The sequence below is a fragment of the Aythya fuligula genome, chromosome 18 (genome assembly GCF_009819795.1).
Source record: "Aythya fuligula isolate bAytFul2 chromosome 18, bAytFul2.pri, whole genome shotgun sequence".
NCBI classification, from domain to species: Eukaryota; Metazoa; Chordata; class Aves; order Anseriformes; family Anatidae; genus Aythya; species Aythya fuligula.
Genome location: NC_045576.1, coordinates 2,294,702 through 2,307,942, shown reverse-complemented (window position 1 = coordinate 2,307,942; position 13,241 = coordinate 2,294,702). Strand labels below are relative to the sequence as shown.

The window sequence follows — 13,241 nt, the reverse complement described above, 5'->3', positions numbered from 1 at the left end:
GGTCTCAGAGCTGAAGCTCGGGGTGAACTGCCCAGGGGTTTTGGAGGCTGGGGACTCCATCATCTCCCAAGGGGTGCTGGAGATGCCAGGAGGAGGTTTGGCAGCTCCTAGGCTGGCTCCATCCCTCCGCCTGGAAAATCCCATGGGATTCAGGCATCTGGGGGGCTCACTGCCCTGAGGCTGGCTTCAGCCCGTGGGGTTGTCCTTCTCCTGCCTCCCTCCTAAGCAATGCTCTCTGCTCACTTGGCTTTGCCCACATCACTCTGCAGTGGGCAAACAGCGCTCACGGTGCTGCCACACGAGCCCTCCGAGGCCAGGGCAGCCCAGGGAAGGTGCTGGGGGCGAGGAGCTGCCTGGTTCTCAACCCTTAGTCCTGCTCTGCCCCACTGCCAGCAGCGATGCTGAGCTGCAAATCCCACCAGGGAGGCACCTCGCCAACTGCATTCCCCAGTGTGGTGCACGGGAGGCTGTCCCCACCCCATGCTTCTTTCTAAGAAAAGGCGCACGAGGTTCCCCGGGCTGCGGGAAGGGCAGGAGGGTTCAGTGCCACCGGGCAGTGCCACCAGCACGGCTCAGCCCCAGCCCTGGTGGTGCCCAGCGGCTCTGAGCCTTGGCTGGGGGCTGCCAACCACAAGAAAGCGCCAGGGACTGGCTGCTGCTGATGGAAGCAGGGGGAGGAGGATGCGATGATTTAGGAAACTGACCCCAAACTATCGAAACTGCACGTCCGAGGATAGCCACATAAAGGCTGAAAGAAAAGCAGCACCCCCAGAACTTTTGGAGACCATGAGTCAGGGGACCAAAATTATGAGATTACAGAATAAAAGTGAAGCTGAAAAAAAATCTCTTTTTCCTTTTTTTTTTTTTTTTTTTCCCTTTATTTACTTTTAGGGTTTATCTTAAACTTCCTTCTTTCCTGCTTGGCCCTGCCAAGGCAAACCTGGGACTGGGCTATGTGGACAAACCCAAAGCATCCTACTTGTAGGCACAGGGCACCCTACACACAGGCAGAGCATCCTACATGGATCCCCCAGAGCATCCCGCACACAGCCCCAGGAGCTGGAGCCTGGCAGAGCCGCCAGTGACCGCGAGTGCTGCTGAGCCAGGGCAGTGCCTGAGGGAGCACAGGGATGGTAGTTTGGGGATGGAAAGCACTGGGTCCTCCCCCACTGGAGCAAAGTGCTATTTTTTTATTATTTTTTAATTTATTTGGCACGCGGCACTGCTCTTTGCCTGCTCTGGTTGCCAATTTCCTACCGGTTTAATATCGGAGATTTATGACCCTTAATCCTGGCCAGGCGCGTTCCCCTTCCACAGGGCCACATTCGAGCCCAGGGATGCAGTTTTGGGGCGGGATGTCCCAGCCCTTCGCGGCCACACCAGGGTTGGGGGGTCCATCCCTTACCATGGTGCAAGCCATGGGGTTTTTACGTGCACTTGGGTTTCCCCCCGCGTTTCATTTCGGAGCTGCCTTTTGAAAACACATTCTGCTTTTTTCCACCGGCCCCTGCCAAGCTGCCTCTCGACAAAGGGGGTGACTAAGTGGAGTCTCCGTGAAAGGAAGGATTTTTTTCCAAGAAAGGGCGAAGTGAGCAGATGAGCTCACCTTTCAGCCCAGGATGTGCGCCCACCACCCCCAGGCAGGGAGCTGCTGCCCAGCAAAACTCCCAAGCATCGATGGTGCAGGATCTGGCCCTGCAGAAGTAAAGGGATCTGGGGATGGGAGTGGGGGGATATTGGGATTAAAAAGGGCAGGGTTTGCTTACTGCAGCCTCCCACCTGGCTGGGATTAACCACAGAGCCTGGAGAAGGGGGAAAACCCCCAGATGGGGCTGGAAGCAGAGGCACTGAGCGAGCGAGGGATGCTCCCGACAGACACCTGGCAGCGGAGTTACTGCAGGCAGCAACGCCAATCAGCCTTTCTAATAAAAATAACCCCCTTTCCAGAGCAGAAATAAGAGTGCTTTGGGGTCAGAGGGGACATCTCCATCCTCCTGCAGCAAAGCTGTGCTGCAGAGGGGCACGGCCACGGTGCACAGCAATGCTCCCTGCTCCCCCAGCTCTCTGCTGGGCTGATTTTTACTGCCCAGAGCAGCAGCACCTGTCCCCAGCTCCTTGGGAGCTGAGCAACCCCTGCGCTCTGCCAGGCAGCCCAAATAAACCCAGACAGGGATTTTCTGTTTCTGCCGTAGTCTGAACACCCCCCCCCCACCCCTGAAATCTCCCAGCCTGCCCTCTCCATGCACTGTTTCACTCCAAATATTTGCACCGAATTGATCTTGCGGGAAAGAGCCCAATTTAAAAAAAGAAAAAGAAAAAAGCAACAATACCAAAAACAAACAGATAAGAAAAATAAATAAGGGAAAATATCCCCTTTGAATCCCTGAATGAACAAGGGAGCTAAAAAGCCCCATTGAGGAGCGCGGGGCGGATGATAGCTTCCCGATTGAGCCTGCGGGAGAAGTAACTCTGTTCAAGCTAATTAGGGCCTTTTAGGACATTCAGTGTGGCGATGCTGGCGTAACGGTGAGGAAAAGAGCCTCCTAATTGGCTTCCTGCTGGGGTGTCAGTCAGAAAGTCTTTATTATCCCCCCCTTGTGCACCTTTTCAACCCTTTCTTCCCTCCTGGCTCTGCTGAAGGCACAGACTACAGGCACAGCACAGGGGTTGTGCTGCAGCATCACTTATCCTGCAGCATCACACATCCCATGGCATCGCTTATCCCATAGCATCAATCATCCCATAGCGCTGCGTACCCTGAAGCACTGCTTATCCCATAGCATCACTTATCCTGCAGCATCGATTGTCCCATAGCATCGCTTATCCCACAGCATCGCTTAGCCCATAGCATCTCTTATCCCATAGCATAGCTTATCCCATGGCATCATTTATCCTGCAGCATCGCTTATCCCATAGCCTCAGTCATCCCATAGCGATGCCTAACCTGCAGCATTGCTTATCCCATACCATTGTTTATCCCATGGCATCATCTACCCTGCAGGATTATTTAACCCATGGCATCTCCTACCCTGCAACATCACACATCCCCTCCCTGGCCAGGCTGCTTTGCTCTTTGCTCTGCAAAAAGTGAACCTGCTGTGGCCATCTTCTGTTTGGGACCATCCTGGTGTCCCCACCTTGCACCCACTCCCCCAGGCAGGCAGCTTTGGCCACTTTTCCTTCTGAAGCAGCACTGTTGCTTGATAACACACACCAGAAAGCCTCTTTCCAGCACTCTTCTTCCTGTGCACTGCTCTGTGGGTTTTCTCATATCCCGTATAGGCTCCTGAGATGCCTTCCTCTCACCAGGTCTCATGAGGCTGCTAAAGCCCAGAGCCCACCTTACAGCCACAAACAAAACCAAGCACAACCTTACACCCAAGCATGGGAGAGCCAACACAGCTCGGGTGGGAAATGTGGCTCCAGTTCTCTGCCTTTACCTCTTTTCCTCATCCAAACACCCGTGGCCGATCTGAATCAGCCCAACAAAGACAGACTCACTCCCTGCAAATGTCCTCCAGCCACATGGCTGCAAATGCACCAGTGTGAGCTCAACTCCTGCAGGACACTGGAGAAGCAGGGTGAGGAAATAAAATAGTGCCAGTGCCATGTGTGGGAAACGTGGTTGTGCCTATCATCCAGCGGAGAATCCACCTGTGGGCAACCCAATGCCTGTAACAGGGTGGTGTTGAGCATCGCTCCTGGCATGGGATTCAGATATTTGCCTCCAAGCTCAGTGCCTTGCCCCAGTTCTTGAGGAGCCCCCAGGGCATACCTGCGGGCAGGGGCTTGCGTGGAGGAAGGCGCATGGAGGCTGATGAATGGGAATTTGTTCTGCTGGCACCACCACGCCCCCGGCATGCTGAGCTGCTGCCGTGAGTGTGCCCGGGGAGGGAAGAGGAACCTGCACTGCAGGCCTCTGTGATGCTGATGGGATGGGGCTTTTTGCATTGCAGGTTGGGGGAAATAATATCTATAGGGATCGATGCACATCCACACTTATATACATGTGTATATACATATATAGCGTATATTCCTCTGCTCCAGTTTTTGCAGGTGAGCCCTGTTCCCAGTGCTGGGGATGCAGTGAGGGGTCACCTGCCCAGGGCCTCCCTGACCATCTCCTCCATGGAGCCACCGGTGAGCACTTGGGCCCGACCCCACTGGGAATGAGCTGGGAGAACAGGGCTGGGCATCGCCGTAGCCCTGCAGACACCTGGGCACAAAGACACCCGGCCCGGGGCTTGGGTTTGTCCCAACACCTGTGTGGGGCTGAGGGTTTTACATGCAGGACACCGCTCCGCCAAGCGCTCCCAGCCAGACCAGAGGCAAACCCCAAAGTGCTGCAGCCCGGGAAGGGGCCGGGACGGATGTGCAAGGGCTTGGCGAGGGCAACTCACCGTAGTCTTTCTTGCAATACTTCTTCATGTTGATCTTCAGCTTCCCCTTGGAGGCTTTGCAGTATGAGTCACAGTCTGCAGGGGAGAGAGGGGGAGGGCAAGAAAACATTAACAAAACAAATTAGCCTTTAAATGAAGAAAAGGCTGGGGGGGGGTTTGGGGGGGGAGGGCGGCTCAAAGCCGCAGCCTGCGGTGAATGCGCAGCGTGCCTGTGATATCCATCTGCCAGGCCCCCGTTGGGTCGTCTAACGGGGCTTTGAGAAAACCCTTCCTTTCTAAAGAAAGCTGCTCACAAAGGCAGCGTCTTCTGCGCCTCCCCCAGCCTGGCTTCCCCGGCCTCCTCTGTCTTCCTGGGAGACCCTGGGGCCTCCCTTATTGTGCCACCCAGGGCTTTTGAGAGCCACACAAATTCCCCCTGTTCTCCAGCTCCGTGCTGGAGCCTGCCCGGAGCCCACAGAGGCCCCATTGTCACCCCTAACCCGGGCCGGTGTCAGCCTTTGGCATTCATTGCCGAGAGATTCGGGCTGGGGTCACCCTCCGACAATGCAGGTCAGAGAGGAAATTAGCAGCCCATGAAGCATTAGCAAAGCCTTTTGGTGTCCACTCTAGTGAAGTGTGCAAATAAAATGCCCCAGTAGGAACGCTCTGCTCCCAATGGGCCCCACCGCTGTGACACGATGGCTGCGCACTGGCGGCCCTGCGGGAGCTGGCACCGCGGCCTGGAGCTGGGCCACACGGCCACAGGGGCACCGGGACCCCCGGGGCACCGCTTGGCATGGGGTGAGGTTGGGCAGCATCATGGTGGTGATCACCCAGTGGCACCGTGGCCTGGCGATGGCGTGGTGACATGGGATGTGACATGACGGAGTAGGCCCCAGCATCATGGCTGGCCAGTGGACATGCTGTCTGTGCACAGCCCATGGCTCCTGGCCACCCATGGGTGCTGCAGGCAGGTCCTCAGCACTAGGGCAAAGCCTGTGGTCAGGAGAAAACGGGACACATTGGCCCCAGTGAGACAGCGATGGTGCTCGGGTTCCTCCACCTCTCCTGACTGCATGTGGCTTCCCCACTGCTGCTGCATGTGGCATGGGACCTGCTGAGCTGCCACCAAGCAGCCCCAAGGCTCAGTGAGCAGGACAGGTGCTGTCAGTGGGGCAGGGCTGGCACCCCATGGGCAGTGGGTGCTGGACAGCCCCGCTGTGCCACACACCACGTCAGCTGCACCAGAAAAAGGCAGCTGACCCAGCTCCCCAAGGCTGTCCTCCAGCAGGCTGCGATCCACAGCCCCAGGGAGGAGCCGTGCAGTGTCTCCCCGTGTCCCCCACCGCACAGCTGTGTCACACCAGGCTGCACGCACCCAGGCCCAGCACTCAGGGCCCCATTCCTCCTGTCCCACAGGAGCACAAGCAAGAGGCAGGTCCAAGAACTGACATGAAGTGGGCTGGGAGGAGAAACTGAGGCATGGAGACAGAGGTGGCAGCATGGCTGTAGCACTTCTCGGTGATACATCTGGATATTGGCTATTGCATAAAATATGGAATGGGTATTTCATCAGCACTGAGCTGAGGGGTTGTGGATTTGCTAACAAGACCCTGGCCATGCCTGTCTGTCAGGGTGCTGCTGCAGGCCACGGCTGCCTGGTGTCACTGAGCCCAGGGAACAGAACTGTTCCTGACCCAGCTCACTGGCAAGCTGCCCCCAGCCATAAACATAGAAAGAAAAGACAATAAAGGAAATAAATGTGAGTGCCACGGCCTAGCAACCCGTGAGCCTTTCCCTTGCATGCTGAGTGGGGACGGATAAGTGACCAGCCACAGGGCGGCTTCGCAGGGCAGCCAGCGCCGTCGCAGCATCGTGGCTGTGGTAATCACAAGGACGAGAGCCTGATTGTCCTCTGGCACAGAAATGGTGCAGCTCTATAAACATTCATCCCTCCTGCTGCATCGCTGAAGGGGATGGCGCAGCACAGCTCTGCAGAGAGAGGGACCAGGACAGGGACAGCAGCCGGGAGCTGAACAACCCCAAACCTCTTCAGCAGCCTCTTTGTGTGGAAGCATCCCCAGCCGCACCTGAGCTCACCCATTCGTCTGCTCCCACCACAATATTCCCACTCTGTCCAAGGATGCAGACCCACACAACACCTCCCCAAAACAGGTGAAGCCACCCAGTGCCAGCAGAGCCCTGAACGTGCTCTTGCTGGCACCAGCCCTGCTCTGCCCTTCTCCTTCCCCTTCACTCAACCCCACAGGCTGCTTTAAATTGAGCTTGCTGTGGCCAGAGCCATCTGGTGTAGATCAGTGTGACTCCCCTAGGGTGAGTGATCTGCTCCGCTTCATTGCCTCCCTGTGGGGGCTGCTCCTGGGCCATGTGCAACTCCCCAGGGCCTCTCTGGGACCAAACTGAACATCTACACGAAGCCTCCAGTTTGTGTCCCCAGCAGTGCTGCAGGTGGGGGTGATACTGCATGCTCACTGCTTGCTCAAGGTAAGTGCATGGAGGGGGTGCCGCAGGCCATCACGTCCTAGCCCCTGGCCAAGATGTGCTGCTGCCATCAGGGGACATCCCGGCAGCTGGGGACCCGCTGGCGGAGCAGCCTGTCCCCTGATGGAAGGGGGCAGCAGAGGCTGGGGCAGCGGGGGCTGGGGAGGAGAGGCATGATGTGCCTGTGGCAGGAGGGCTGCACATGCTCCTGTGGCAACCCATGCACCTGTACGTGGGATGCACTTGTTACACGAGACTCCTGCAGGACTTGTCTCTGAATCCTTCCCCGCTTCAAGCCTACAGAGTCCCAGGGCTTTTGTGGGACCCCAACACCTCTCCAAGTCCCTCCTAACCTGTGTCTGGGGGACTGGGACAGCCCCAGCACAGCGGTGCAGGAGCACTGGCGCACTGTGATCCAGGCACCATTCTGCTCCCAGTTCTCTCCTTCCTGCATGGCAAAAGTACTTCCATGCGAAACCCTGTTTTAGCACTGCAAACCCAAAGCACAGCCAGATATAAACACTTTGGCTGTGACTTTGGGAACCAAAGCACTTCTCTTCTACACTTAATCCTTTATTATATATTTATTATTTCAAAAAATGAAGATTGTATCACGTGGCTTTCCTATTCCAGCTCCAAATCTTTGCAGTCAGAACCAGAGAGACCCAGAAGCTTAGCAGAGGACACGGCCCTCCCACACCCTGTGGTGCTTCTCCCACCAAGTGATGCTTCTCCTGCACTGCCGAGCGGTGCTGCCGCTCCCGAAGCACTGCAAACCACAGGGGCCGCATCCTGCACCGCCCCGCCGGGTCCCCAGGGCTGGGAACAACCAGGCACCTCCTGGCGAGGAAGCCCAAACTTTCTGAGTTTCACAGATAAATAACAAGCAGGGAAAGCGGCCGCAGGCTGCTCGCGAGGGCCGGGAGCAGGTGGCGGGCGGCTGTTTCGTGTCCATGGCAGCTTAGTAAAATGTGTCAGCAGAGCGTTCAGCAGCTTTGCAGCTCAGCCCATCCCCTTGATATAACTAATTCTCTGGCTGAGCAAAGAGTTTTCACAGCTAAACACCTTCGTTTTGCTTAATTCTTCTTTTTTTTTTTTTTTTTTTTTTTTTTTTTTTTTTTTTTAAGTTGCATTTATTTTATTTTCTTAAATTTTCTTCGTTTTGAGGGGGTTGCTTTAGCAGTGCATGGCTGGGGCTGTCTGCACAAGACCGAAAGCTGTGGAAGAGCCCAGCACCGGGGTCCTGCTTGCCCTCTGCTATCGCACACCCCCTGACCGGGTCCGGGCCCGCTGGCTGCCCCTGGGGCCGGGTGGGATGAAGGCGCCAGAGCTCGGCACTGCCTGCCCCGGGAGCAGACACACGGGGTTGCAACTTGCTGCGCTTGCAGTTCCCAACCGATCGCTAAGCCTCTGCGAAAGCCACATGTCGGGAACGGAAATGAAAGGCCCCTTGGTTCTGACATGATAGAGCGATTAAAGCCACATTTCTTGGCCCGGGTACCTAACTCGAAACGCAGATATAAGGCTTCGATCCCCCGGGGGATTTGGATTTCTAATCCCAATTTATACAGCTAAATTCCGATTTATTTCCCCCAGGTAAGGCCCTAAATACCTTTGCGGGCTGACGTCCAGCGTGGAGGTGTCGTGGCTCAGGAGGGAATCCCCAGCCTTGACAGCCTGGCTGTGACACTTCCGTGGCTTAGGAGGGAAACTTGTCCCCCTTCTGCACACTCCCGAGGGGCAGCGGATCTTGCTGGGGCTCTGGGGTGGGTTCACAGTGTCCCCGTGTCCTCTCTGCACCAGGTGGGATGGGAGAGTGTGCTGTGGCCTAGCTTCAAAATGATGGTGCGGGTCCAAATGTCAAATCCCAAACTGTGGGACAGAGCAGGGCTGGGAAATTTGGAGACTAGCAGAAATTGGCCAAAAATCTTCTGCTGGGTAATGCTAGGGCACTGCAGCACCCCTGCGAGGACCAGTGCCTGAGCTGCCCCTTGCACTGGGGCTGCTGGGGGCAGTGACCGTGGGGAATGTGGCCACATCCTGGTCCTTGCTTCCTCCAGGCCAACCTGTGCTTGGAAAGGTCAGCTCCGGTGCGGGGTGGTTAAAATTCCCCTCCACAGACGCCCCAGACCTGCAGCTCAGCACTAGCACTGCCGTCTCCTCCTCTTTTCGACCAGCCCCTGGGGCTGGGGGGGCTCTGCCCACACCTGTGGGATGCGACTGTCATCTCTGCACTAAAATCCACACCCAGGGATGGACGTAAAACCCTCCCTGCCCAGGGGATGGAGGTGGATGGCTCGCTGCCGTGGCTTTGTGGGCTCTGGCAGCTGAAGATGCACCCCGAGGGGTTGGGGAACCCCAACACTCGGATGCGGTCCATGCCCAGCGTCAATGATGGCCTCAAGCAAAGCCTTGCTACGGCTGCTGTCTGCGTCAAGAGGTTTCCTGAGCCCATCCAGCACCCACAAAACTCTTCAGGTGCTCTGTCCTGTGCTCCCATGGGATGCCTGGCCCAGCAGGGCTTTGCACTGCCATCACCAAGGGCTCCCCCCAGCCTCTCGGCCTGCAGAAATAAACTTGCAGGCAGCAGCTTCAGCTGGAGGATGAGCTTGCTGAGAGGCAGTGTGTGAGGGGGGAGCCAGCCTCTGGGCAGGGGTGGAGGCACCGTCCCTGTTTCTTGGCTAGATGAGTGCTCAGGCGGGTGCTTGGTGTGCCCGAAGGGAGGTAAACATTTCTAGGAGCCATCCCACAGCATCCCCAAGGCTGGTGGAAGCTGAGCTGTAGGAACTCGGGAGCTCCCAGGTGATGAAGTGCAATCCAAGACCAGCCAGCAGCAGGACAGGAGATGGTGATGCTGTGCTGGGGCTGGTGCTGAGTGTTTTCAGTGCCTTTGGCTCCCGGAGTCCTGGACATTTCCCTGGATGACCATGAAATCCTGGTTCGCTTCCTCCAGCTTTGAAGCTGCCCATTGCTTCCACCCCAAATAATTATTTTAACATCTCCTCCATCAGTCTTGGTGAGCGGCTGTTAGAGTCGTTGCAGAGAGTGCCAGTTCTGCCGGCCAAACACGCTGGCTCCGGACCAGCTTTGAGCTCCTGGCCTTTGACCACGCGTCCCAAGGGAGGGGAGGCTCTGGAGCAGCCCTCTCCTGGCAGAGGAGCACCCAGGGCATCTTCCCTGTGCAACGGGTGGCAGGGGGTTCCCTGCGTGGATCCCACGGTCTGTAACTGGGATGGATGCTGTAATTTAATTTGGGCCGGACTGCACTTGGAGTCTTTGTCTCAGAGCTGCCTTCTTTAAAGTAAAAGCAAACTTCAGGCAGAGAATCCCTCCTGGGTGCTTTAGCAGTGGGATCGCCTCTCCTGGTTTGGCCATGGACTAAGCAGAGGACTCCTGTCACTGAGGCGGCTCTTTGTCCCCCACCTGGCAATGACCCTGCCAAGGATGCCCACAAGCCGGTGCTCTTCATTTTTGAGCCCTAGCAGCTCCCAGCAGTTTGCAAACCTCGGATGAGCCAGGACTGGGCAGCTCACATCGCACAGGTTGTGTGGCCTGGGGAGCAGTCCCCAGACCCCAATGCCCTCAGCCTGTGAGCAGGGACCCCAAGGGCCTGCACCTGCCCCGAGGGACCTGCACGAAGCACGCCTCAGGCACGGGGCTGTGTTTAACCCCACAGCTCTGCTGGCAGCGACTGCAGCACCTGCAGGCAGCAGGGGCTGGAGGGCACTGAGGGGGTGGCAGGGAGGCTGGGGGGGTGTCTGTGACCAGTCTGCTCCGTGGGCAAGGGCAGAGGCACCTGCATGGCACAGCAGCACCTCCTGGTCCCCAAACTGGTCTCAGGGGCCCTTTGCACCATCACACGTGTGCGGGGTGCTGGGGCCTTCCCTGCCCCATAATGAGCACAGCACCACAGCAGGGAGCTGCACCAGCCCCATATAGGCAGGAAAAATGTGCTGAGCTGTCCAGGATAGCCACAGTTTTCTTTCCCTGCACCCTGTCGAAACCTCTGGGAACAGATGTGCAAAGTCTACACTACAGCAGAGCCCCGGGACTGCTTGGGACCGACTGGTCAGAGTGACCCAAACCCTGCCCCACATCCCTGCCTGCCCAGTGCTGCACACTCCAGCCGGGGCCACCAGCCCGTCCCTGGCTGTGAAGGCCCCATCCCCACAAAGCAGCCTCTTTTTACGAGCCAGGCTGCTCGAGAGCCGGGCTGGGGATGTGCTGCACCGTGCCCCTGCAGCAGCAGGGCAGCCCCGCACAGGGGCAGCGGGATGTGCGGCCCACAGGCGCTCCCGGCAAGGATAACTGCCCAGCCTCTCCCCTGGAACAAGAAGGTGCAAATAAGCCCACAGAAGCCTCCTTTCTTCTGGCTGAACAAGATTGATTGGAAAACAAATTGGCGCAAATAAAGCATGTAATTAGATTAAAGCCTCTCGCCTGGAGCAGCCAGGAGGGAAAGCGGGGACCGGGTGCTTTGCAGCACCCACAGCCCTGTTCCCAGCTCCACCACAGGTCCAGCGCCCATGGGTCCACGCGTGGTCCTGCCTCAGGACCCCCTCCACGGGCTGGGGATGGTTTGCTCCCTGCTGCTTCAGCTGCCTGCTGCCCATTTTGGGGAGGGAAGGAACAGTCCCCAGTCCTTTTGGGGCATTTTGAGGTGGCTCACCTGCCCCTACTTCCTCCTCTCCTGCAAGCAGCCACAGCCGGGGCTGGCGGCACCCCAGAGCAAACCAGTGCCAACCCCAGGCCGTGCAGGGGATGCTCTGTCCCAGCTGCAGAGCTGTCCCCTGCCTCTGCCACTGACAAGCTCCAGGGTCACCACCCACAGACACAGCCCCACTGAGAGCTGCAGCTGAGATGATTGAAGGCATTAATAGGAAACCGTCTGTCCTCGGCAGCATCAGCCACCCTATAAATCCCCAGCCTGATGTCAGCTCCCTGGCTGGGCGGGTGCTGTGTGGGGCAGGGTGTCACCATGTCACCGGAGCTGGGACAGAGCAGGCTTTGCTCTGGGGGACACATGGCAATGAGGAGCCAGAGCTGGGGGCACTTTGCTTCACCAAGGGGGAGCTTCTGGAAATGTTTCAGGAAGGGGAGAGACACAGTTCATTTCACTTCAGAAATATTATTAATTTAGATGGGTTTCATGCTGAGCTTGCAAGTCCCTGCTCCGAAGCTCATGGTGTTGCCAAAATGCCTAGCCCCTGTGGGCACCCAGCTCCTGCCCTGGGTCAGGAGGACGGTCCCTGAGGTGGCAGGGTCCCAGAGGTGGGGACGTGGGGGTACAGGGATGTGGGGAAGGAGAGATGTGGGGATAGAGGGATGCCAGGGTGCAGGAATGTAGGGATGCAGGGATGGGGGGATGCAGAAATGTTGGGGTGCAGGGATACAGGGATGCAGGGTTATGGGGATGCAGGGATGCAGGAAGCACTGCGGTGGAGCTGGAGGAGCACCATGCAGTTGTGCACGAAGCTTCTCTGCATTACAGCAGTTGCTTTTCTTTTCAGACTTTCAGAAATATTTTGAAGTGACCAGAGGTTTCTTCCCTGGAAGCCCCTCGCCCCTCATTGTGCTCATGGCCATTCACTGCAGATCTCCATGAGAAACCTCTTTTCAGCAGGGCGCTGGATGCTGCAGCCAATCCAGCAGTCAATCAATCACACAGTCAATCAATCACCTTGCTTACAGCCCGAGACAAGCAAGAGAATACCCACGCAGGGCTGAATTAATTACTCATTCGGACTGCTAAAAGCTGGAGCCCCCCAGACTGAGGCCAGATTTACAGCAGGGCAACCAAAATGAGCATTTTGTCTCCTGAGCCCCGTGCCCTGCTCCGGCTGGTCCCTTGCTCTGCTGATCTCCTCCAGATGTGCGAGCCCATCAATCTTCAGCCAGACCCTTTCACACTACATTTGCAAGGCGCTGCGTTAGGGTGGTTTTGTTTTCCTTCTGTTTGCCTCCGATAAAGGAGACCAGCCAAGGGCCAGCCTCTGGCAGGAGCCTGCGCTCCTGCTCCCCTGCCCAGAGCCCCCCTCCTGGCTCCATACAGGGGCCGTGGCAGCCTGGCTGCCCTGACGGGGTGGCACCCGCCGGGTCAGGCACCCAACAGGTCCCCAAGGGCTGGGGAGGTGACGTGGAGGGGACATGACCATGTGCTGGGGCTTGTGGTGGACACTGGGACCTGCAGAGAGCAAGGAGCTGTCTGACTGCTCCTATGGCACCCGCTGTGTTTGCTCCTGAGGGTCCAGCACCAGGAGAGCTTTACCAGCTTCTCATGGGGCTGGGGCTAATCTGGCCATGGGGACAAGTGTTGGGGAAGGGGCCAGGAGCAGCGCCTTGGCCCCGTGCCCTCTCCCA

At 57.5% G+C, this 13,241-nt stretch overlaps 1 protein-coding gene across 1 annotated transcript in view; it reads right to left on the bottom strand.

Moving 5' to 3' along the window:
- NTN1 (netrin 1) overlaps positions 1 to 13,241 on the bottom strand; it is an 84,759-nt gene that overhangs the window by 5,483 nt on the left and 66,035 nt on the right. The window contains exon 5 of the mRNA XM_032199839.1: positions 4,401 to 4,475. Coding sequence (XP_032055730.1) covers positions 4,401 to 4,475 — 75 coding nt within the window. The remainder of the gene's footprint in view (positions 1 to 4,400; positions 4,476 to 13,241) is intronic.